This window comes from Eublepharis macularius, chromosome 3, assembly GCF_028583425.1.
Source record: "Eublepharis macularius isolate TG4126 chromosome 3, MPM_Emac_v1.0, whole genome shotgun sequence".
Taxonomy (NCBI): domain Eukaryota; kingdom Metazoa; phylum Chordata; class Lepidosauria; order Squamata; family Eublepharidae; genus Eublepharis; species Eublepharis macularius.
In genome coordinates, this window is record NC_072792.1 from 79,938,246 (window position 1) to 79,965,434 (window position 27,189).

The window sequence follows — 27,189 nt, forward strand, 5'->3', positions numbered from 1 at the left end:
AAGGAAAGGGTTAAAATGCCTGAAGGGAGAATGATTGACAGGCTGCTTCCCCCTCTCTGCGATTGGCCAGTGAGAAGGTAACATTTGATGCTGACAGAATTGTTGAAGCAGTTGAAGTCTGGAGTCTGACAAGGAGGGTCAGTATAGTAAACCTCTGTGTGAGGAAGAAGGAAACGTCTGCCCTAACTGGAACAGTTTTAGGTTGAAAGAAGACTTTCAGTTACAATATTTAAGTGTGAACGCCAGCAGTAATTTACACAGACAAGATAGAACTGGGAGTGTGTTGTTGGTAGAGGAAGTGGGTAGTGAAAGGAGATCCCCTTTAACTAAGTGAACAGGGTTATGTCTTTTGGGAACCCACTGTCTAAAAAGGGGTTTTTTTGCTCTTAGGAGGACCTTAGGTCTGGTATAAAAGGAAAAGAATGCTATACTGAAGAATCCTTTTAATGTAACCTAAGTCTGAAACTACAAGCCTCTCACTTTTAGAAACTGTAAATATTTGAAACTAAGCTGTAAGAAGATTATTGTGCCTAATACTTTTTAAGTATTCTGTTCCACAATCAAAATTTACTTCAGCTTTTCTTTCACTGCCTACCTATATACCAACCCTGATTGTTTAATAAACCTACTGTTTTCTTTTGAACTTTACTCAGCCTTTAGTGCCATTTCATTTTAAAGATGATGTGGGCTCCTGCTTCTGCCCTTCCACACATTTGGGCTGGGATATAAGCCAAAAACATACATGTGTAAAGTCTGGGACAAATAGAAAGTTAAAGTATTCACAAAGACATGTTATCAGAGGCTGCCCAGCCACATCAAGCAATCTTAACAGTTTGGGAGGAAAAATCTGCCTTACAGTGGGGGAGTGAGTGGGGGCTTACACCATACAGCACTAGGAGGTAACATCAGGGGAAGGCCTTGGCTTCTGTGCCTTGTTTGTTGACTCTCCAATGTAACTGATTAGCTACTGTTTGAAACAAGTTGCTGGACCATATGAACCTCTGGTCAGAACCAGTGGGTCTCTTCTTTATGAACTTATGTTCTCCAGGGTGTTAGAGATTTTCAGCAGCCATATAGAAAGAATCTCTCAGTTTCACTTTTGCTAATGACTAGATGAGCAAATCAGGGCTCTAACTAGTGGTTTGTTCCCAGTTTGGACTCCTTGTTCACAAAGAAAAATAAAGCATAATTTTCCACTTTAAATGTACTACTGGTTCAGATGATGCAAAGTGGAAAATAACTATTTATTGTGTGAGAGAAGAGGAGGGAGCATGTAAGGCTGAAAATAGTCTAAGATGGTTCACAAAGAGGCTTGCTACTACATTTGAACTAGGGTGCTGAGTCAGACTATTGTCTATCAAACCCAGTGTTGTGAATGGTAGTGGCTGCACGAAGTCCCAGACAGAGATCTCTCTCAGTTCTGCTACCAAAAATTCTTGCTAGGGGATAAACCCTAAGACCTTGAGCATGCAAAGCACATGCGAGTTTTGAAACAACATTCAACTAGATAAATTATGCCATGAAGAAAAACGTAATTTCTATTTATTACCCCTAAATACAAACTGGTGCTATGGGACAGAAATCTTTCAACAAACGTGCAACCACACCCATTATTATGTTTGGCTCTATCACATTTCCTTCCAATTATATAACACTAAAACCTGGTCACGTTTATCTCTCACCTCACCACAGTAAATTATACTTAACAAGGAGAATTTAGATTAGAGAATGTAGCGAGCCAGTTTGGTGTAGTGGTTAAGAGCGTGGGACTCTAATCTGGAGAGCTGGGTTTGATTCCCCACTCCTCCACTTGAAGCCAGCTGGGTGACCTTGGGCTAGTCACAGTTCTCTGGAGCTCTCAGCCCCACCCACCTCACAGGGTGTTTTGTTGTGGGGGTAATAATAACATACTTAGTAAATCGCTCTGAGCGGGCATTAAGTTATCCTGAAGGGCGGTATATAAATCGAATGTTGTTGTTGTTATAGTAATAACCTCTCAAGTAGACTTGCAAAATGTACCATCCAAAAGGTCTACAATGTTTTATCATTTTGGGATTTTTAAAACCCACTCAATGTTGTTGTTTTTTTAAAGATTTCAGATTTCTGGAAATCTGAGGTATTTTTCAGGAGTGTAGGAAAGTCTGTCTTGTCTGTTCATGGCTCCAGTCTCCAGATTTAAGTATCCTCCAATCAGGACCATTTGGTTTTTGATATATAAGATATTACACTGAATAAATACATTATTATTTTAGCTTTTATATACATATACGATGACAGCTGAGCCAGGTCTAGTGCATGGTGGGGAACATGCAAGAATTTGCAGGGAGTACTTCACTTTCCCCTATATCCCCTTCCCCACAGTAATATATATAGCATGAAGCAGATAGTTTCTTTTTGCTCAGTCCTGAGAAAAAATTAGAAATCTGTACATCTCCCCCAAAATATTTGTGGAAACTGTACTATCTGTATCTGTATCTGTATCTGTATCTGTATCTGTATCTGTATCTGTATCTGTATCTGTATCTGTATCTGTATCTGTATCTGTATCAAGCAGTGTTTCATCAATGAAGCTGTTAGCACTGGAAACTAAAACTGTTTCAAGCCCTGTATGTCTTAGAAAGAAATTTTGGATTTGCCAAAGATGTCTTCAGCAGGTTGCACCTTGACCTAAGGTAGGTTGTACTGTGACCACCTCTACTATTTCTTTCGTTGTTTAAGTTTCTTTTTTAAGAAACCAGAGAGAAGGAGGAACAAACAGATGAGACACAAAGGAAGACAGAACCTTTATCTTTAACTTTTGTATGAAAGAAGAGATTTAGAAATCTGCAACTTTTTAATTTTAATCTCTACAATTTCTTTTTCTGTCTGCCTGTTAAAATGCCCACTTTTACATGTCTGGCCACCCTAAAGAGAGAAGGAAAAAACACATATACATGGTACAGATTTTAAGTGCACTCCATGATTCAGACTGTGATTAAAGGTGAGTCCTGGATCTGAAAATATTGAAGACTTCTGCACAATATTTGAGAAATGGCCTATGCTGCTAGCTCAAATCAGCACAGTCCAGTAGTAATATCTTGAAGTGATCAGTATTAGTGGCATGACATCAATTTAAGCTGAACTATTCTACTAATTTGCCTTACACTATAGCTGCACCACATATTTAAACTAGTTTAATGGCCATTCCTGGGGAACTGAGAAGGAAATACCCTCACCATATGCTACAATTTCCATGATTCTTTTATTGGGAAGGGGGAGCCCTTACATCTATTCTGATGTAAAATCTATACAGTAATGTATATGCCTAGCTGTGGAGTGCAGCCAGTGATGTGATAAACATTAACTCTTTCATTGTGAATCATGTAATCTTTTTTCAATTTTTAGCATTTGCCTATAAACTTTAATATGATTACTGAATCCTTGAAATACATACCAACAGCAGAAGATACAATTCCTGGCGCTCCAGACACTGGTTTTCCTTTCAGAAAGCTTATTAAATGCTTTACTGTCTTCCAGTCTGTATTCAGGTCTTCTAATTTTCTCTAAAATTGGAAAACAGATATAATAAACATTTCATAAGAGCTGGAATTAAAAGTAAGCTCTCCTGTTAAAAGTGTCGCTTTTATGTCATTCTGTTAAAACAGCATGTGTGTTAATGAAACAGAACACTAGTTCAATGCACATATCCATTGGCAGGGCAGATCAGCCATTATGTCTACCAGAACATTTTCCAGTGGGTTAATTTCCCCCACCCCCACCTAGGCCAGCCCAGCCCAGTGGCAGAAGAGCTGCCATTAGCCCTTGCACAGCCAGGGGGAGACAACAACTACTCAACACTTGGGGGAGATGGCACCTGCTGGACCCTTGTGCAGCACTCTCAGCAAAGGGGAAGCAGTGTTCACACACACACAATGAAGGCAAGTGATGCTGCCTGACCTCATATGACTTGCCTGATGAAGGGAAAGAGGCACCCAGCCAGCTGGGTAGGCAGGCTGCCTCTTTCTCCTTTTCCATGACTGTTTTCTCCTCCTAGTTTCCTAGTCTCCTACTAAATGGTTTCGGTTGCTGGGTTTGTGCCAACAGTAGCATTGTAAATAAGGCAGAAGTAGCATTGAACCAAATGAGGCAAAACAGTGTTCAGGGTTCATAAAGTCATATTGTATATTTCTACAATCAATGCCTATTACAAGTGCCAAAGGAGAGAAGAAAAATAATATTCAAACAGATTCTTTTCTGAGACACATTATTTCCCAGAAGAGACTGAAAACAGCTAATGCTTACATCTTGAATATATTTTTAATACTGTTTGACATTTAAGAAATCTAGAGGTGGAAATTGAGGTATATTGACATGGATTACAGCAGCAACTGTTTCCAACTGAGAAAAAAAACAATTTAAAAATACCTAGGAAAATGCAGTTCAAGTGTTACTACATAGAACTTAAAAATAACACAATGCTTTCAATTTACAGTAGAAAAGAGCAAGAGTCCAATAGTACCTATTAGACTAACAAAATTTGTGGTAGGGTATGAGCTTCCATGAGCCACAGCTCACTTCTTCAGATTTACAGTATTGACTTGAGAAAATAATAGCTAGCCAATGATAATTTCCCTCTTGCTTGTTTGTCCTCAGGACTTATTTTGTGTTTAAAAAAGTAATCATTTTTGTCTTGTGCATGAGCGAATGTTATACTTTTTCTACTCTTATAATATCTAAACTAGACATTCTTATAAACTAAACTCTTATAATATCTAATCTAGTTTTATAATATCTAAACTAGGCATGGGCATGGACTGAGAAAAAAGTTCATGGTTTCACAGACCACGAACTTTTCACAGACCCACCCTTGTTTGCAGACCGGTTCGTCGGACCATAGTCCATCACTTACGGAGGCCCTAGAACCATCCCCTTCACACTCAGAGATGCCAAACTCAAAGTGAGTTTTCAGCAGGCTCTCCTCCAGACCCCCAAAGTGGCCAACTCCAGGAAACTTCCAGTAGATAGAATAGGAGCTGCAAACGCCAATTGACTTGCATTGGCTTACATCAATTGGCAGAGCCCTAGGCTAGCCCAACTCCCCACGATCAAATAAAAATTGAAAGGGGGGGGGATGAGACAGAAGGGTGAGCCTTCAAGGAGCCCAATAAGCTTGGTCCCAGAGCCTGACTGCAGCCCTGAGATTGGGTTGGGGCAGAGCCCTAGCCCGCCACTCCACAATCAAATAAGAATTGGAAAAAAAATGAAACAGAAGTGTGAGCCCTCAAGGAGCTCAATACGCTTACACCTAGAGCCTTACTGCAGCTCTGGGATTGGGTTGGGGCAGAGCCCTAGGCTGTCCCACCACCCCAGAAGAAAATAAGAATTGAAATAAAAAATATTAAGAGTGAGACTTCAGATGAAAAAACGCAATAAGCTTGCTCCCAGAGCCTTGCTGCAGCACAAGCCCCAAGCCTCCCTCTCGCACAATCCAAAAAAACCCTCTCACAACAAGCAGTTCCTCCCTCAGTAATCAGCTGGAAAGTGAAACTGCAGCTCAGCACTGGGTGTTATATATACTGCTTGCTCTCATAGAGAATAATGGGAGCTCTCTGGTTGGCAGCCAGAACTACCTATCAAGGTTTTCTGGGCTAAGATTGGTGTGTTCCAAAGGCAGCACAAGGTCTACAGGCAACTCCTCTACGTCGCCTAAGGAACTGATTGCTCAGCACCGGGATGTCTGGTTTCATGGACCGATGGACCAGTCCAAAAGTTGTTGTGTCCATGAAAAACGACCCACCTGTTCATGAACGCCGAACCGGGCTCGTCTGTGTCAAATTTTGGTCTATTTTCAGTCTGTGCCCACCTCTAATCTAAACTGATTTCTTGAGGAAGAAAGATTTATAATACATATGATGTGAAACCTGAGATGAAGCTATGTTAAGATTTTGGCAACTGCTTAAACAGTAGCCCTAAAATACACTAATCTAATGTTACCCAGGTAATGTATTTTGTTCATAGTAGAAATGAGGGGGGAAAGTAAACTTGTTGTGGGAAATAAACATACACATGTGCAAATATAGACGTGAATATAGTATTTTTGTCAGGAAAAAAGCTGCAGAGAATTGCTGACTCACTTGTGTTTAAAATGTGGTTTGGGGTCAATGGCAGTATCAACTATTTCATTGTAAAAAAAATGATATATTCTAAAATTAAAGCACTAGAAATTTAGAGGTGGAAATTTAACACTCCATAGGCTGGATTTATTGTAGGCAAGGACAGATCCAGGTTATTTTGGAGCTCAGCAAGAACTGCTTTGTCTTCACCTCAAAACTCATACTAACATATATACATACTAATACTCACTTGATCTCTTAATGTTCTGTCTCAAATCACTAGTGAGCCTAGCAGTATCACTAATACTTGGTGTAATAACAGGTCTATACTGAAAAATTACATATTTTTCATATGAGCTGTTTTCTACACCATCTCATTGACCCTGCTCTGGTCCTTCCCACTGCTATTGTTTCCTTGATTTACTGCTGCTTTGGTGCTATGTTTTTAAATTAGATCTCTTTCCAGAGAATGATCATCACAGCCAACTGGGAATCACATTATGAGTGCAATGACTTCATGACACTACATAGCTAATCAGATCGGGCTGTTCACTGATGCCACAAAGTCAACTGAGTGTGAATATACTTTCTATAACAGCACTGCTTTCACTCTGAACAGACAAATACTTTCATCACTTTTGGAGCAAATCCTGAAACTTCATTAGAAACTTTTCATGAAAGGTGTTATGATTTCAATGGGCTTAGACTGGAGTAATTCTGCTTAGGATTTCATTGTTCATCCTATTTTATAACATTTTATAAAATATTAGCTTATAGTGCCTTAACTGAGTACATGCAAGTTATATTAATAAAAATATGAATATTCATATAGGCTCCGCAATGTAAGGGTTGCATCATTAGTTCTCTTTTGATAAGCAAGGAATGTTTCATTGGTGATGACTTCTCAATGGATAGAGTCTTCCTCTAACAGAACCATGTGCACACAGATGAGGGAATGATTGGATACAGTCCATTGGCTTTTGTAAATTAAAACAGTCCTTACCATTTAAACTATGTCAGGAAAGATAATTTACATAGGAAAGGAAAGTGTATGGAAAACAATACAACATCAATCTATGAAAGCCCTTAAGCAATCTGAATGTGTAAATTTCAAGCATCAAGAATATAATTCTACTTCAATAACATCATGTGTGCACTGCTATGTTGCTGTCTCTGCAACAGCCACTGAAGCAAAAATTAGCTTCACAGGGTGTTAATTAAACAAACAGCAGTGTGTAATTAAAAATATAACACAGTAGAAAATAAATTTCTAATATTTCAAAAAATTCAATTAGCATATCTTATATATCTTACATGACATAGGATGCTTATAAATTATTACCCCTCCATAAAGCCATAATTATTTAAAACTATGTAACACTGCACAACAAGCATTGATAATACATCCAGAGGGGAGGTTGATTATGTCACTGGCAAGAGACCACCAGTACATATGTCTAGAACATATGTATTTATTGAAACTAGCTCCTGCATGCATTACGGAAAGAATGATTTGGGAGAATAATGTAGAATCCAGTCTAAATTTTTCATACATTTGTGTATGAAATGAAATTTCAGAATGTATATTTCATTATTTTGTGAGGAAAGCACCAATTTCCCATTACCAATCTTTGAATGGGCAGAGCTTTAGTAACAACCAATCAGGAGGGAGAGAATGTTAGAATGCTAAGGGGAGAGGAGAAAAACTGGGAGCCATCAACTCCAGCAGTTGCTGAACAAGAAAGACAGGGCCTAGCCTCTGAGATTACTACAGAAAACTGATCTCATTGTGGGGAGGGGCGTTATGGAGTTCATCTTCAAGGTGAAGGAGACTACTTGTTCCAGTATTGCTATGACTGGACTGTCTGGCTGAATTCATCAACTTTTAAAACTGTTTCTGTCATATGGGTTTAAATGAAACAGCTGTCAGTCAGAGTTGGAAGTCGGCTTTAAGCTCTGAAGGGATTTGGTTAACATGTATATAAGCCCTTCATTTCTTTGAAAAAAAGAAAACATTTACCTCAGCAGAATGCTGTTAAACTATGTTGTTACAGTACTATTCAACCAGCAGCTGTTTTAAACATGAGAGATAAATGCTTCCAAGGGAGTAATAAAACAAATCCATTTTTTTGTATTCCTGCCTCTTGTAACTTATAAATATTATGTCACTTCTCACAATAATGAATACATACACCATAGCCATTCTAATAAAATCTAGGTTCCATTATTTTAATGCACACTAAAAGGGGGAGATTTTCTGTCACAAATAGCCACCCAAACATGGGGGCATCTCAACATGTAAGCTAGACCAATCCACTTCTTACCCCTATCTGTTTGCACTCATGTCTTTTCTGGCCACAGGAAAATAACTATGGATCTTGTTTTGATAGGAGGAAGAATATCGAAGTCAGAGAATTGCTCAGTTTCAAGCCATGTATAGAGTTCCAACTGAAAGCATAACATTCATGTCCTTTTGGTATCACAGGAAAAACTCCAAGTTCTTGCATATATTTCAGATAGATCACATCAAGGACAAGTGTACAACAGGGGAAGCATAACCTATTATTCATTAATGGATATTACTAAGGTTGCTTCATTACCGTTACTGGTTGAGTGACTGGTTTTTCCTTGTATAAATGATGCCCTTTAGACAAAATCCCTTCCACATCCGGCTGTTTAGCTTTCACAGCTGCTTCAATGTCCTGAAAAATAAAAATGCACAGAGTAGATTAGCTCTACTATGAGCAATAAAATCTCTAACTCTGAGGGCTCCCTGGGAAGCTGTATACACCCTGTTGATTAGTTTCTCCTATAGTGTAGTAATGGGAATAATTTGGCAAAACAGCATTGAGGGAAAGAGATATTATTAAAAATAAAATAAAGGTAGTATGGAATCCAAGTAATAAAAAGAAAATAGTGACATATAGCCAGTCATCCCTGAAGGTCTCAGTGAACTATTGTTTTAGAACACAGCAAAAATGCATACAATAATGGACAAACATTTTTAAAGGAAGTTCTATGCATACAGTAGCTGACCTTGCAAAGTTATGTCTAGAGCTTAGGAAGTTTTTACATCACTTCCAAACAGCACTTTCACATCAAAAAAGGATTGAGATTCAAGCATTCCATCTTATTAGAAGCGATTTAACTTTATACCACTTTGACTTACATTTGTTATTTGTTAAGGGAATGGATAGAGATGGGCACGAACAGCAATATGAACAAAAAAAGCCACGAACAGCCCAATCTGCTGTTTGTGAACAAGCTGTTTGTGAGGCCCCATTCTAAACGAACAGGTGGTCATTGCAAGCCTTGTTCGTTGCTGTTCGTCAAGCCAGACAGTCTGGCACCTGCAATCAATTCCCTTGGCAACTTAGGCAGGGATTGTCTGAACTCTGTCTGAACTCCTGCTTTTGCCCTGGAAACCCCAATCGAAGCCCAATTTAGCTTGATAGGCAGGTTTTCCTTTCAAGTGTGGAGCTCCAAATTTGTTACAACAAGATAGCAAAGACCAGGGGGGAGGGGGGCTCCCAGCTCTGACTTTGCAGACAGAGGGGAGACAATTGCTGTTGGCATTTTGATAGAGAGTGCATTGGAGCTTGAATTTTCTTTGTGTGTGGTGGGATAGGGATCTACCCCTTCAAGTTCCAGGGCTGCTGCCGGGCTCTGGGCCAAGCTATTATTTATTATTGGTACCTTTCCTGCTGCCTGCTCAGGTAAGGTTTCTGGGAGTGGTGCAGTAGGGATCTACCTCTTCAAATTCCAGGGCTGCTGCCAGGCTCTGAGGCCAAGCTATTATTTATTATTGGTTCCTTTCCTGGTGCCTGCTCCGGTCAGGTTTCTGGGAGTTGTACAGTAGGGATCTTGACTTGGATGATGGCTGGAGGAGAGCCTGCTGGCCGCCCCAAACAGCCAACCATGAACATGTTCATGAACAGGGGCATGCTCGTGATTGTTCATGAGTCCCTGTTCGTGGATGGCAACGAACATCATGTTCATTTTTTTTCTGTTCATGCCTATCTCTAACTATGGATAGAATTAGTCTGGACAACATATTTCATATATATTTTTATATCCTGCAACTTCAACTGAACATCTGTCTAGATCTATGAAACACCCTCTCTGTCCATATAAAAACTGCTGGGCACTCAATTCTTCTGTAGAGGCTTTACTTCAGGTACCTCAGTCTTTGGATGTGAGGTTAGTGGTGATTGGGGATATGGCTTTTGCAGAGGTGGCACTATATTTATGGAATATTCTCTCCCTTGAGATTTGCTTAATACCCATACCTGTGTTTAGGAAATGTCTTAGCTGGATAGTATTGCCTTTGGTTTAATTATGGGTTAGTTTTGTTTAAATTATGATTTTATGTTTCCCAAAGATGTTGGAACCAGATTGCAGATAGGCAACAGGTTGCCAAATTGCTATTTTTTAAAAAAAAAATTCAAAAACCAAGAAATAGTTGCAATATCAGAAACTTTAAAAATTTAATATAGCAATAGAAATTAATTGTAATAGCCAGACTTGACTTTCTCCATCACAACCTTTTTTCTTTCAAGTTTGACTATCAAACCTAAAACATAAATTATAATGAAATCAAATATCACAATATAGCCTTTACTATGTCAAGCAAATGAAGCTTTGAATTTTAACAGTGTGGATTATCTTGATCTTGGTCCTCAATGATACATCCTTGTCCTTAAGGATCTTTTCTAGTCCCTTCATGGGTGCCCTCAATCAACTTCTGATCTTTTGGTTGTAGTCTCCCTTTTGGTTGATGATTGAACCAAGGAATAGAACATCTTGAACAATTTCAATTTCTCCATTGTCGACCTGGTTAATTCCTTTGTAGTCAGTGTGTAATTCCTTGGTAGTCATTACTTTTATCTTCTTGATGCTCAGTTGTAATCCTGCTTTTGTGCTTTATTCTAGGGATGTGCAATTTGGTATATCTGGTTTCAAAATACCTATTTAGTATTATTCAGATATAGTTGTCTTATTCTGCCTTGCAACTATGAGTGATACTGGTTCTGTTGATCTTGTAACACTGTCCCTTGCTTGAGTTTAATTCTGCTGGGATCACTGCCAGTGCCAGGGTTTCTGGCGCCTGCGGCTACCCCCACATACGTGCATGCATGCGCAGTGCGCACATGTGCCACAGACTGCACGATGATGTCATCATGCAGTGCAAGCCGGGGGCATTGGCCAGTGGATGGCTGGTGTGGCGGGCAGAGGTTGATCCATGATCTTCATGCCACCCTGGCAGCGGCTCATGGCTGCTGCGCCCGGCTGGGGGTGTCTGGCAGTGGCAGTGGCAGCACGGGGCTGGCTGGTTGCAGCAGCTGCGGCCCAGCTACGCCAGCTCTGCAGCACATGCCTCTGCCCCCAACACCCCCCTCTGGTGCCCCTCCAGTGCTCTTGTGCCCTGAAGCCTCCGCCTACCTGGCCTCAATGGGTGCACCGGCCCTAGCTGGGATAATCTGGTTTGGTGTTGATTCTGCTGGGATTCTCTGGTTTGACATTGGTTTTGATGATTCTGTTTGCACTGGGAGGCTTGGCTAGTGTGGTTGCTCTTGTGAGTTTACCTAAGGCTCTTTTTTAGGCTTCTGTTTTTGACATGGAGAAAGCATTGGTAGAGGAGGAAAGTGCCATCATGTCATAGCTGATTTATGTCAAACCTGCTGGGGGTTTCAAGACAGGAGACTAGCAGAGGTAGTTTGCCTGCCTCTGCAACCCTGGTCTTCTTTGGAAGCCTCCCATTCAATTACTTACCAAGGCAAACCCAACTTAGCTTTCAAGATCGGATGAGATCAAGCTTGCCTGGACTATCCAGGTCAGAGCAGAGAAAGTATTGGATAATTTTTTTCCCAAAAGAAAATAATGGAGAGTGGCTGGGGCACCATTAAGGGGCCCATAGAATTGGATCACTTGTCCCCATCATCTTAAAACTTGGGAGGGGGTCTTTAGTAGACAGGCAGGATTAGGTTTCTTTCAATTTTGCTTGAAAAGCCACCCCTGGAAAGATGCAGTCAGTCAGTCATTTATTGTTACAGCAAAAGCCAGTAAAACAAAACGAATTTGCGATAAAAAATAAGTTATTACATCAGGCCATAACAACATGGTCTGAGCATTAGTGCTGGAAGAACTGATGAAATAAAAACAATGAAGATAAAAGAGAGTTAAGAAAAAGTGGCAAAAGCAATTCTCTTCTCCTAGAAAGATTCCCACATAGGAAATAATGGAACTGAATATATTTGGAATTCCAAATAAAATCCAAATACTGCACTGGTATTTTTGGCCCTGACTATTCAGAATACAGAACATATTTGGTATTCCAGATACCTGAATCCCCAAAATACCATTTTTATCACACACTTCTACTTTCTTCTTTAATCTTCATCAGTAGTCATTTGTTCACTATTTTCTGCCAGTAATATGATGTCATCTGCATGTCTCAAATTGTTAAAGTTCCTTCCACCAATTTTCAATCAATGTTCTTCTAATCTAAAACTAAATCTAATCCAGTTTTTCTTATGATGTTCTCTCTCCGTTAGATTTTATTTATTTATTTATTTATAGTCTGCCTTTCTCACTGAGACTCAAGATGGATTATACAGTATGAGATTAGTACAATCAGTATCAAGGAAATTTCCATACAGTATCAAGGACATTTCTATAAACAATGTCATAGGGTAAATAGATACAAGTTTAAAAAGACGTAACATTAGCAAGAATCCAATACAGAGTAGAATGTTATCGATTTTGGCACTATAATTCTTTTTAGTATTTCTCTTCAGCTTTGTTCTAACTTTTGATACTAAAAGTTCTTGGTCTGTACCATAATCAGCTCCCGGTCTTGTTTTAGCAGTGAGAATAGAGCTTCATCTTTCTTCTTCCTATTATGTAATCTATTTGGTTCCTGAATTGACCATCTGGTGATTTCCACATACATAATAATCTGTTCCATTGCCTGAAGTATATGTTTGCAATGAACAAGTTGTTGGCTTCACAAAATACTATGAGTTGCTCTCCTGCCTCATTTTGTAACCCTGTTCCAAATTTTCTATCAATGTTTGATCCACTAAGTCTCCTACTTTTGGATTCCAATCATCTCTGGTTATCAGCACATTTGTTTAGGTGTATGTTCAATGTATTCTTAGACACAAATGTAAAAACTTTCAATTTATTCCTCATCAGTATTTGTAGTTGAGGTGTAAACTTGAATGATAGTAAAGTTGATAGGCTGATTGATAGTGTTTGTTCAGAAAATGTTGTTTTAGTTCGTAAGGTTGATCGTATAACTAGAAATATGTTTTTTATTTTAATGATGTTTTAAAATGTTTTATGGAAGTGGAATTTTATTGTATTTTAATGGGTTGTGATCCACCCTGAGCCCACTCATGGGGAGGGCAGAATAGAAATGTGAAATAAATAAAATAAAAATATATCAATACATTCTTGAACTCAGGCTTTTTGAACAACCTCCATTCCATTATTGTTTTGTTTTGGGTGTGCCACTGACCGTTTGCATCTCATCTGTTTGATTTTTTCATTATAATGAGTTTCAGCCCATTGTGCACACACAAGGGGGATGTTGGCTGCATATGTGCAGTCCCATACTGTTCTTTTCGAGGAGGAGGAGTTGGTAAAACAAGGCTCTGGAGCAACAGTTTTTGCATTTAATGGCACCGAAAGTTGCACAGAACACAGTTTTCCTGTTAAACTATCAACCCACTGTGTTTTCCCTCAACTACACCAGACAAACTCACACATCAACAGACCCCTCCCTCCAAAAAAGGCAAATGTCAGCAACCAGTCACACACATTTGCCATTTACACAGAAGAGAGGGCAAACCCCTCCCAGTGGCACTTTTTGTCATGGTGACCAACTCTTGTCTCCAAGTGTCCTGATGGGGGTGGGGGACAAGTAGTGTTTTGATATATTGCTGCTGAAGTGGTACATTTCTCTGGCAAACTTGTGTCTTCCTTCCAGGAGACTTTTACAGAGCAAACCTTTCTCTTTGATTTTTTCAGGCTACAATTCCCCCCTCATTTGCATAAATGATTGTTTGCATTTGTCTTTGGAGGATTTTCTGTTTTTTGCTTTTAAGTTAGTTAATCTGTTTAGTGGAAGAAGGTAAAGGAGCCAATGAGATCACACTCAGCTCCATCCTCTCAGCTCTGATCTTTCTTTGAATTTCAGGACTTAAAAGCCCAGAAAGAGAGGAAAATTCTTTCTGGTTTTAATATAATCTAAAGTGCAGTGCGGTTTGTCTGCAGGCCTTATTTGGAACATCATCATTGTCTCAGTGGCCCAGTCAGATAGACCTGCAGACAGAAGTGGCTGGCACTTAACTTGATGTCCTCTGCTCTGAGGACCTGCAGTTCTTCTAAAATTCTTTATGTCACTTTTTTGATCAAAGAACTGACCACAATTTTGCATATGATAATGCTTTGTATTGGGCCCTTGATCTGTTACTCTTTTTGAAAAAAAATGTATATTATTAACTTTCAAACTTTTAAAAACTGTAACAAGCCAACAACAACAGTAACAACACAGAGAAAGAACGCTTAGTACATAAATACGTAACCTGTCTCATTTTCCCAAGCATAAGAGAAAGAGAAAAAAGAAAAAGAAAATAGATTACGCTGTTCAGCTATTTCAGGAGACAAAGTAAGTTCACAGATGTGCCAAAGAAAAGTGTATATCATATTTCACTTTTCCTTTCATCTCAACATCTTTGTTCATTAAGTAATCAAATACCAGGACCCATTGTTCTGAAAGATATGATTTATGTTAAAGATTTTCATGTTGGGCAACTTGATCAGAAATCTTATCCATAATAAAGTGGTCCCAAAGGCAGGAATGCCAATTGGACATAGTAGGAAGGCTTTTTTTATTCCATTTGGAAGCTATTTCTAATTTAGCAATAGCAATTAGAGAAAGAACCAGATTTCTTCTAGGTTTTGGGATTCTTTGGTCATGCCAATGATTCAGTATAATAACTTCCAAAATATTTTTGAGATGTGTGGCCTCAAAGTAAGCTTTGAGGTCTAGCATTCCTAGACACCCCCACCCTTTTTTTGGTTGTTCTTTTTAATGTTTCAGAGGAGATTCTTGGTTTTTTATTATTCCATATATATTTGCTAATCTTAAGTTACCAATCCTTAAAAGTTTGGTCTGGTACTGTAATTGGCAATGTTCTAAACAAAAACAGCAATTTTGAAAAAATAAAAGATCTGACTAAGTCGTTTCTTTCTAACATTGCAAGCTGGGATTTATCCCAATTACTAAGTAGTGTGTTGAACTTTTGACTTATTTCTGCATAATTTGTTGTCAATAAATCTCCTAGCTGAAGAGGAATTTTAACACCCAGGTATTGCCAGTTATTTTTACCCATGTATACTGATGTTTACTTTTAATAATTTCAATTTAGATTGGTGATATATTTATGGGGTATATTTCACTCTTACTGTAATTGATAGATAGACCTGACACTTTTGCAAATTAGGATGAAATCTCTTCTAATGTGTTCATTGAATTGTTGGGTCAGATAGGTAAATAACCATATAGTCTGCAAATAATGATAACTTATGTTCCTTATCTACAATTTGTATGCCTTTTATTGAAAGTCTCTCACATATAAGATTTGCAAATGGTTCAATCGCTAGGGCGAACAGGAGTAGGGAGAGGGGGCACCTCTGTTTTATACCTCTTAGTAACTCAATTTTTTTGGACTTTAAACCATTGATTTTGATCTGCATAGTGGGGAAGGCATACATAGTGTGTAGTGCTTTTAGGAACTTCTGCCCAAAGTTCATTTTATCAAGTAATTTTTGTAAATAATGTATTTCCACACTATCGAAGGCTTTTTCTATGTCAAGAGCTAAGATCATAGAATGCAATTTATCTTTTTTACTATAATTTATTATATCCAATGTTTTTCTTATATTATCTGCCAATTGTCTTTTTGGAATAAAGCCTGATTGGTCTATTTTAATATAATTTGGTATTATTTTGTTTAATCTAGCTGTTAAAATTGCTGTGAATATTTTAAATTCCTGGTTTAGGAGTGAGATGGGATGGTAGGAAGCTGGATTTGTTGTATCTTGTACTATCATGATTGATTCCTTTCATGAAGGAGGCATAGACCCTTGTTCCAAAATTAAGTTACACACTTTGGTTAATGTTGGTGATAATTGGTCTATGTATTTTTTATAGTATTCAGCTGGAAGACCATCGGTCCTTGCGGATTTATTGCTTGATCTGTTACTCTTGATTTTAATACAGGACAATACTGTACATTACAGCTCAGTGACATATGGGTGCCTGCCATCAATTAGAGTAATATTTCTAAGGGAGGAGTGAGTGGGGGATCTTTGGATTTCTTCATGGGGAGCTGAGGGAGAGGTCTCTTTATTTTCTCCATTTTTTTACTAGTAAATATGGGAGATTGGACAGGTTGTCCAGTCTCTCTTTCAAAATAAAGTCATTAGCCCAGAGTTAAAGGACATAGGAAAATGAAAAGCGAACGCCAAAAATACGGACAGTAAGACCGCTTCCGCGCTTCCTTAAAGGGATAGTATACTCACAGAATGCAGGTGGCTTTCCCACTTCACTCCACATGTCTCTGTTGGCAAAATGGGTGCAGGGCATTTGCCAACCATATTTTAGGTGTTTTTTCCATGAACGAACTTTCTCCAGTCTTTCCTTTTGGTGCGGCTTGACAGAGCACTTTTTCTTCATTTCTGGGCATGTGAATGGCAAAAGTGATCTGAGGAAACCTCCAACCAGCACCCGGCTTCTCCCCCCCAAGCTTTCAGCATGCGATCACGCATGTGCAGACCTAAAACAACATTTGAAAGGGAGGTGGCGAAGACGATGAAAGAGCCTGACCTCCCCTCCAAACCCGCTTTTTCTAGGAGCTTCTGAGGCTGCCTGCCTGTGAACATAAAGTGCAAGGTGAGCACTTTTGAGGAGTTTGTGTTAATGCTAAGTTCTCAGAGCGACTCAGGAAAACACACACAATAAGTGGGACAAGAGCAGGAAAGAGCGGGAAACACCCTACAAAAACAAAAACTGATTATGAAAGACTTGGATTTGAAAGTGGACCTGTGCACAGCACTACTATTCTCTACATGATTTAATACTATGTTAATAGTTTTAATCAGAATAGCCAGAAAATACAAGTCTTTCTGTGCAGGGTGAAGTTCCTCCTGGTGCTCTTTGACCTGTTATCTTTGGCAGACTTCTTCAGTCAGAGTGGTGGCACCTATGAGAAGGAAGGCAGCAGCATAAAAAGATTGGGTTTTAATTAAGGCACGTTAACTGAACAAACTGCACACAGAAAGCTCTCATCCAAGTTAGAGAGCCAGTAACTGTTTCTTTATCTAACTTATGTTTACATAAGTTTAGTGGAAAGAAAGAACTAGTAACTGAACTAACTAGCTAGGATGGCTTTAGATTGAAAGTAGGCCATCTATCTCAGGAGAAGACACCATGCTGCCTCTCCAGGTACATGCAGGGAAGAAGAGAGAGAGGAGGGGGAGAAGAGGGAAGGAAGTTCCCCTGCAGGGAGACTGATAGCAGCCTATCTATCTAACTGACTCTATGGTTGTTGCCTTCCTTCTTCTCTGCTGGCAGCCCTAAAGGCCTGAGCAAGAGACATCGCCCGTCTGGTAGTCTTTCCAGAGAGGGTGAAGTTCTTCCTGGTGACTTGTTCTATTATCTTTGAGGACTTCTTTATACATTGGTGGCACCTAAGTGAAGGACAGTAGTGGAAGACCTCTAAATGGGCAACCCAGTCTACACATGCCTGGGTCCTAAGTGTGGCTCTCCTTTAATAATTCTTTATTATTTCCAGTTTTCATCCTAATATGCCTAACATGAGCCTTTGCAGCAGCCCGGGGACTTGGAGGCTGGAGGAGAATGTTTCATCCTCAGACCTGCATATGCACACCTGCATGGGCATTGGTTGATTCCTGGATGTTCCTTGCATTGTGTGTAAAAGCACACAGGGATTAGAAATCTGCTACTCCACTCACTGGTGCAAAGCAAGCTTTTTGTGAATTGACCCCCTACAAGCCATTCAATGCCAATGCCATTGCCTGGGAAGCTCCAAAGAAAAACTATGTACACATTGCCCTTTCTGTGAATGGAGTTACACTATGTTAGGGCTCAGTCTCTTTCCTTGGGATCTGATTGATTGGTTGCCGTTAAGGAATACAATTACAGATGCTGCCAGTGCTGGCTTGTGCCTGCCTGCTGAACTGTAACACACAAAAAGCTTTTGGAGGAGGAGAGATCTCATGGTGCTGATCAATCGGGGGTCATGGAGAAACATCCAGCTCCTCTACATCCCAACCACTTGGGGCTGCCCAGCCTGCAGCCCACCCCTCACTCAGTCCTCCCAGCTCAGCCACACACAATGACAGTTAAGCCTCCATCCTGCCCCACCAACTCCCAGTACCCATTTCAGGCCTACACTTTGGCAGCACTTCCTAACCCTTCCCAATGAACCATGTGTGGTGCATTGCCAGGCTTGCAATGACCTGGAGCATAGAGGCTTGGACCCCAAGTCCCTATGCACCACCACCCTCTGCAGGCATCTGCAGAGGCACCATCCAAGTCTGTTGCCTCTGGAGCAATGAGAACCATCCAGTGGGAGGACAAGGAGGGCTTCTGAGCAGGGAGAAGGGGGAGGGGAAGGGGAGTCCACCCCAAGGAAGAAGACTCGCACAATGGTGCTGTGGGTGGGAGTGGAACTTTCAGGCAAGCTACCCTTTAGGAAGCTGTTCCCTCAGGGTCAGTGGCACTGCCGAACACAAGGAATAGGGGGAGGGCTCAGGAGGCAGGCACTTGTGTACTGGCTGAGATGATTGCTCTGGATGGACTACCTTTGTCCATTGTGAAGGGTGTGGGCTTTTGCCAGGTGCTGCATCATTTCACGCTCTGGTATACCATCCCATCATGCAGACCGTTGGCTGGTGAGTCTTGCCCTAGATCTACCACCCTGTGGCAGAGATACTCAGGAATCAGTTGTCCAGAGCACAAGGGCAGACTATGCACTTCACAGCAGACCTGTGGAAGAGCTGTCAGCATGGATACCTCACCCTCACTGTCCACTGGTGGCAACCAAAGGACCTCCAGACCACCAGGGCAAAATCAGGGTCTCAGGAAGAGGTGACAGCCCTGCCACTGGGCTACAGAATGATTCTGTCCAGGCATGAGGGATGGATGCGGACCACATGGGGAGGAACATTTCCATCGTGCTCAAGGCTGGACTGAGGGAGTGGGTGCCCGTGGGTGATATTGTCCATGCCTACATGGTCACAGATGCCGGTAGAAACATGGTGGCAGCTCTGAATGCCATGTCCCATGGGGATATTGTCTGCTTTGTGCACAAGGTGCACCTGGTCATGAAAGATGCTCTTGGGCTGGGTAGCACCATCAAGCCCACGCATACTTGTTGGACAGCTGCCAGCATCTGGCTGCCCACTTTCCCCGCAGCATTAAGTCTGCCCATGAGCTGCACGAGAGGCAGGAGGAGGGGGGAAGCCTGAGCACCAGCTCCTCCAGGACATGACCACCCATTGGAACTCCACCTTTGTTATGGTAGCTCATCTGATGGAGCAAAAATATATGGTGTAGGATATCATGTCCTCTGTGCCCATTTTGCAGGGGCGGGGGACAGGAGCTCAGCATTAGCTCTATGGACTGGCTAGCCCTCTCCCAAATGGTCTGTGTCCTGAAGCTGTTTCAGGACACCACTGACCTCTTCTGCTCCTACACAGCCAGCCTAGGACAAGTCATCCCCCTGAATTGTGGGCTGGATTGGGCACTTGCCAAATAACTGGAACAGGGGGAAGCCCTCTCCCCATGGTCATGGACTTGGTGAGGAGGTTGCAGGCAGGTGTGGCCACCTGCTTGCATCCTCTCTGCCAAGAGGGAGTGTAAAGACTGGCATTGTATTTTTCCCCACAATGGGCTTTGTTGCTAGTGAATAAATAATGTTCAGGGTCGTTTCCAGACGGCTTACCGGTCCCCGGAACATCGCGCCACGTTCCGGGGGCCAGTAAGCCGTCTGGAAATGGCCCAGGTCTTTCCCATCAACAATTTCTTCTTAATTTACAACAATCAACTCCTACACACAATATAATGATATTACGAGTTCATCCATCCATCCATCCATTCTAATTATAAGCAAGGAAAACTGGTTCAAGTAGAGTATCAGTTTAAATCATTATGTCTCACCATTGCAGATGCAGGCAAAAAGGAGAGCCTTGGCAGGCTGCACCTTACCCTTAAAGTAAAAGTTTATCCAGACCCCTTCTGTGGATTAACAATATCCACTCTTTGTTGTATTCTTCACAGATCCCCATGGGTCTCAATGAAACAACTGAAAGCATTCCATGGAGAGGAGAGCCTTGCCAGCCAACGTAGTTCCCATTTATACAGAAGTAAGTTCTTGTACATTAACTTGTATGTATACTAATGAAGATTTGTTTCTTCTTGCTCCCATAGGTGCTCAAAATCTCGGTGTAGCAGCTAGATAAGCCCAGCGAGATGCCCTCTACAATCCCGTTTCGTGCCTTTTCTCAAGGATGTCATAAAGTGCCATGAACCCCACCAATTATTGCCATTCTTCACAGTGTACAGGAATGATTTCCAAGGTCTTGATGGCTAGCGCTTCTTCTGGTACTTGAGCAATTTGCACTTTAGAAATTATATTTATAACGATTATTGTTATTGTGCTTCTGCTTGTGATTTACCTATGGGGGACATTAGTCTTATCTATCAGTATCACAGTACCCAGGGTGGTCTCTTTAAGTATGTAGAACCAGCTAGTCACATGCCAAAGGTATGTCTGGTGGCTTGCAACCAAACCTCTTTCTATAGCTTAAGAGACTTTCCTCCAAATTCAGAATCAACCTCAAACTGCACACCATCACAGATATAGGAGGAGATTTCCTTTTAAGCATTAATTAGAACTAAGTAGGCATCTCCCTGTCTCTCCTTTGTATCTTCATAAGCATCAACCAAGTTAGGCTGTATATGTGGATGCCAAGATAAAACAAAATGAGTGTTTAATCCAGTTCTTTCTTCCTAGATCTTACTTACCTCTATGATTTTAGAGGTAGGCAGAATACTATTAAAGTTTCCAGATTTCTTTTTCATGGTCTTTTCATGGCTTTTTTCTGCCACTATTTTATTGACTTTCTCCTTAAGGTTTTACACACATCATAGTGGTTAAGTGGCTGGGCTGCAAATCAGTGCATGGCTGGTTCAAACTCCACTATTGCAATGAACTCAGCAGGTAGCTTTGAGTAAGCCACTCCACTCCTCTCAATCTCAATGCCCCAGCTGTATTGTGGGAGAGCCTTCAGAAAAGTCTCTCTCTCACACACATACACATACACACGTGCACGCATACACACACACACACACATTTGCGATCAAGAAAAAAGTGGCATCACATTAGGTTAGAGGAAAACTTTTTTTTTACATTTGTTATCTTTACTGTTTGCATTTTTAAAGTAATTTTTTAGCAAAAGGACTGATACTTCCATTCTCTATATGTAGGAGGATTATGTTAAACGTGGTTCATTGGTTCAGATATTTTCCTGTCTGGACATGCTTTTCCATTCACCTGCTGTTTAAGACATCATACCAAGACAAAATTCCATTTTCCAAAAGTTACTGAGCTTAAAGCAATGCATTTGGCAAAGTAGACTTAAAAAGTAAACTGGAATAGATTTGATAATCATTGATCAGCACAGGATTCTTTGTCTATGTGAGAGTATAGTTTAGTGAGATGAATCGGATTATTTATTTTATAATGTTGTTGTTAAGCACCTTTTGTTATAAATGTATGATGCAATAATTACTTCCAGCATGGAAATAACCATTCATATAATTTCCCCTTTTGTCACATTAAAATATTATAATATGCATAGATTCTGTGGTAATGCTTATGGAAAACTACAGATAATTTTGGAAGTCTTTTGTATGAATATGTTTTCACAATGGCCATGTTTTTGAAATGTAGACACATTTAAACAAACTTGCCACAGAAAAATCAAGTTGTTACATTTGCATAAAAGAAACATTCCTTATCTGCATTCCTGATCTTAGAATAATTTAAGATCACTCTAAACATTACTACTTTCACAGTTCACCATGGAGCCAACCCATCTTCCCCATAGTCACACAGTAGCTTTGGGGAATGGAGAGCCTCAAAGGGTTTGAAAAACTCAGGGGTCATTTCGTAGAAAAAGAGCTGGAGGAACTTATTAGCATAACTCATCAGGATAACTTATTAGCATATGTCACACCCCTTGACATCACCGGACGTGTCATTGGCATAACTGATTTGCATATGCCACACCCCTGACATCACCTGTCCTGGATGTTTTGGACCAAATCCAGGGCCGAAATTGGGCCCAAAATGGCAAAAAAGGGCTGAAAATGGCCGAAAAGGGGCCCAAAATGGTCAGGATCGGGCCACTGCTGAGTGGGAGAGTGATCCACCACCCATCAGAGGCCCGATCTGGGCTGTTTCGGCCCCAATCCAGGCTGTAATGGGCCCAAAATGGCCGAGAGTCAGGTGGGCGGGGCTACCTGACATGTGACCTCTTTGGGGAACTGCCGGAACTGTGTTCCTGCATGTTCCCCCTCGAAATGAGCCCTGGAAAAACTGCTACATGGGGAGGTAGAGCTCCAGCCTTTCTCCCAAGCTTTTGTCTCAGTGCAAAGACTGTGTGTTTGTGGGGGGGGGGGGAGGATTTTTCTGTTTCACCTGATCCACATGGAGGTGTTTTGTGCACATGCAGCAGCAGAAATGGGAAATGCGCGCACGCGCGCACACAAACTGTTTTTGCAAGGGTAAAAAAGCTTCAGAGAAAGGCAAGAGTTCTCACTGCCCATGGAGTCACTGGTTGCCCATCTGTGGAAAACATACAGGTACAAATATATGCACTGTATGTTTGACATATTTGGGAAAAGAATGGTTGTATGGGACCAATTCAAGTTGGGAACATAGTGTAGGGGAAGGCTTAAATCCTTCTTCTCTTGTGCTTCCGTCCCAACTGGAATCACCACTCTCATCATGGTTTTTAAAGGCAAGAGTGGGTGGGTTAACAATAACACTGGAAGCTTAGTGTACTAAACTCCCAACATCTCATCTGGTTTGGCTCTGAATAGAGAGCTATGGCCAGTTTAAGCATGCATCTCTCCAGGCCAGAGGTACGGGGAAGGAGAATGGCAACTCTCTGCAGCTTGGGATTGGCAGTGAGTACTCTTTGCTCCTCCCTTGCCACAACCTGATCGGAAGGGAGAAATTATCCAGGAAATCAGTATAGATTCAAAGTGAAATGCAGCCCTACCTCCAGACAGCTTTGGCTGCTCTATGAGGGGGTCATTTATTGCCTCCCTAGAAAGAGGAAGAGCAGGCTAATTACTGGGCATCCAGGTCTTTCACTAGGTGGGCAGAGACACCAGCCCCCTTTCGGCTGCTCCACCCACCCAGCTTCAGTCGAGCTTTAATGCTCAGTGGGAGAGGACACTTTTGTTCACTCTCCCGGGCATTGAAGCATCGGCATCGGCGGAGCATTGACGAGGCGCTGGGAGGCTTCGGCAGTGACAGGAGCGTGGTGGGGCTCAGCCATGAGGGAGGCGATTAGCAGCTTCAGCTACTGCTGGAGCACAGCAGGGCTCAGCCACATCAGCGGCAGCGGCAGCGGCACGGCAAGGCTTGGCTGCACTGTTCTTGTGCTGCGGTGGCAGAGTTGCTGCAGTGGCGTTTTTCACGGCAGCATTTCTGTGGCTGCTGCAGCGGCGTTCCTACAGCGGCGGAATCGCTGTGGGGTCTAGAGGATTGGGCCTGGTGGGAGCTTTGGCATTGGGGGACAGCCTTGGCTCTGCGCCCCATCCCCTGGAGTGTGTGCGCCTGACAGGGGCATTTACCTTCCTCCACCTTTCCCTTCCCCAGTGTGTGGCTGGCAGGGGGTTTCACGGCTCATTGTGGGGCTTACAGGGAGGTGTTAGTCGGGCCTTGTTCTCTGCCTCTTGTGGTGAGCCCCCGGGATGGTGTAGGCCTTTGGGTCCAATCATCAGACTCCCATTTTGGGCGCCAGGGTTACAATGGCCATTTTGGAACTCTAGGCCTGGGGCAGGTTTAGCAGCCATTTTGTGTGACAGGGTGGCGGTGGCCATTTCGGGCTTCAGGCCTAAGGAGGGTGAAGTCAATTTGGGCCTGGTATTTTACTAGCAAAAACAAAGGCTATGGGAAAGACTGTAGAAAACTGTTACCAAAAGGGTCTCCCCAAAATTTTTTAAGCTGTGTACAAAATCCAATAGTGTCTGCTTACTGCTAAATCACTTCCTCTAACCTCATATATGAATCACAGCCACTTAGCAAAAACTATTTTATCTCTCACAATGAATACTTTAACCAATATAGTCTACTTAAACCAATACACAGTCAATGAATAAAGAACTACATGTGGAATTATATATGTACAAATCAATACAGAACAATGTCTCTCTGTCTAAGTCCACAAGTAGTCCGTAATATGTTCTCACTCCAAGGAATGTTCCACCCTGATAGTCAACAGTCAAGATATAGGGAAAGGTCCTCCTCTAGGTGGGGAAGAAGTGAAGAAAATGCTGCTGTGCTGTGCAAATATTTTACTGCCTGTTAGAGGTTTACTGCTGGTATTTTACTGCCTGTTAGAGGCTGCCTGGTGTTGGATTTCACATCTAACAGTACATTTTGGTACCTATTGGCAACAAATAGAATCTTCATTACACCTCCTAAGAAAGAGGCTGACCCTCTCAAGGGCAAGCAGCCTGTTAAATGGGCCCTAGCAAAATGGCCTGCTCCACAACTTACCTCTTCTGAGGATGAGGAGGAGCAAGTCACTCAGCAGGAGATTCTCCAGTGGTTGGCAGCTTTGGAGGGGGGGAAAGGTGTTAATGTTGGGTCTGTGGCTGGTAAAGACCGTGCCCTGTCTATTTGTGGGGCCCCCAGGGATGCTACTAATAGAGAGATTCTCAGGCATTTGTCTATTCTAGAGGACACAGCAGGAGTTACAGCTGGAGAGTGTAGCCGGGCCTGGTCATCAGTGGTGCAGACGAGTGAGGAGCCAGGAGTGGACCTTGCGCAGTATGCTGCGGCAGAATCCATGCCTGTGGCATTGGCTGTTGATCCGGTGGACCTGGGGGGTAAGGATGGTGTGCCTCAGGCTTTTCCGTGGCCATGGGGACCTTGGGGGCAGGGAATTAATCAAGGGGCTCCTGGGACAGCTCCAGGGGCTGGCCAACAGTTCCCTGATGCTTGGTCGGCTTTTGGGCAATACTCCTGGGTGCCGCAGGGCCTGGGGTCGATGGGTGCTCAACAGGCTATGCCATCACAGCCCACGTGGGCAGTACTGGATGGTTCCTGGGGTCAAAGTCAGGCCAACATGTGGCCCGAGTATACAGGTGGGCCATGGGGTTTTTAATCCATGTTCTGCCTGGGCTTATGGGCAGTTGCCTTTTAATGCACTCCCCTTTGGGAATACAGCACTCCTTCTGGGTGACCACCTGATGCAGGTGACTCATGATAAGATTCTCAAGGGTGAATACGTTGCTGTCTTTACCCTTCTTTTTTGTGAGTTGGAAAAGAAGGATAAGGATGATCTGGATGACTGAGATAAAGAAAGGCTTAAGCGGAGGCATGTGGATCGGACCTGGGCCAATTGGTTACCGGGTTTCTTGATTTATGCCAGGGTACTGGTCAGAGTGCAGCCCCAGAGGGCTGCTTCTCTGTTACAGTATCTGGATATTATTTATAAGGGATATACTGGCCTCTCCAGTGCTGCTGGGATGCAGTATGATGAGGAGTTCAGGATGCGGGCAGCCCTTAACCCTAGTCTCCCCTGGGACCGCATACACCAGCAGCTTTGGCTGCAGGTGATGTCAGCTGCAAAGCCTAACTTGGGGGACTGTTCTGACAGTGGCCACTTGGTGTAGTGCCCAGCTTCGGCCACTTCAGCCACTACTACCCACGCTACATTGGGGCAGCAAGTTCAATTCCAGCTGCTTTGCTGGGAGTTTGCCTTTAAGGGCCAGTGTAGCCAGAAGCCCTGTTGGTTCAGGCATGAATGCCCTTCCTGCGCTGGGCCACACCCATACAATGCTTGTCCCAAAGTTAGACAAGGTGGGGGAGGTAAGAAACCAGGAGGTGGTAGAGCCAGCAGTCAGCAGGCTTCTGGTAAAGGGAGCCAGCCCAGTAAAGCTGATGGTCCTTGAGCATCTGCTGAGGGCTTACCCCAGTAGGCAGGATGCCATTTTCCTGTTGCAAGGTTTTACTTCAGGCTTTAGGATTCCGGTTCAGGGGAGAGGTTCCCCCTTTATGTCTAACAATTTGCATTCTGTTTTGGTCATGGAGGACATTGTTCAGGATAAAATAGCTAAGGGATGTGCTGAGGGCCGAGTTTGGGGCCCTTTTGACACCCCCCCATCCCCAATTTGAGGGTGTCCCCATTGGGGGTTGTACCTAAAAAGGTAGCTTGGGAGTTTCACTTGATACATCACCTCTCTTTTCCCAAAGGGGAGTTGATGAACAATGCCATTCTGGAGCATTTATGCTTGGTTTGGTACACATCCTTTGGCCAGGTGGTCAAGGTGGTACGCCGCTGTGGTGTGGGGGCCGAGATAGCGAAATGTGACATTAAGTCTGCATTTCGCCTTCTCCCAGTCCACCATCAGGACTTTGAGCTCCTACAGTTTTCTTTTGAGAGGAAGTTTTATATGGACCGGGCTCTCCCAATGTGCCTCAGGCTTTTCCGTGGCCATGGGGACCTTGGGGGCAGGGAATTAATCAAGGGGCTCCTGGGACAGCTCCAGGGGCTGGCCAACAGTTCCCTGATGCTTGGTCGGCTTTTGGGCAATACTCCTGGGCTGCCTTTGAACATTTGTGCTGCCTTTGAACATTTCAGCTCCTTTCTAGAGTGGGAATTACAGCACAGTGTGTAACTGTGACTCCACGCATTATTTAGATAATTTTTTGTTCTTGGGGGCTGAAGGGTCTGGGCAGTGTGCCCGGCTGCTAAC

General features: G+C 42.3%; 1 protein-coding gene across 1 annotated transcript in view; it reads right to left on the minus strand.

The window, feature by feature from the left end:
• Positions 1 to 27,189, minus strand: part of DMD (dystrophin) — a 2,144,806-nt gene that overhangs the window by 640,937 nt on the left and 1,476,680 nt on the right. Inside the window, exons 48-49 of the mRNA XM_054973282.1 lie at positions 8,693 to 8,794; positions 3,434 to 3,542 (exon numbers count right to left, since the gene is read on the minus strand). Of these exons, the coding sequence (XP_054829257.1) occupies positions 3,434 to 3,542; positions 8,693 to 8,794 (211 nt within the window). The remainder of the gene's footprint in view (positions 1 to 3,433; positions 3,543 to 8,692; positions 8,795 to 27,189) is intronic.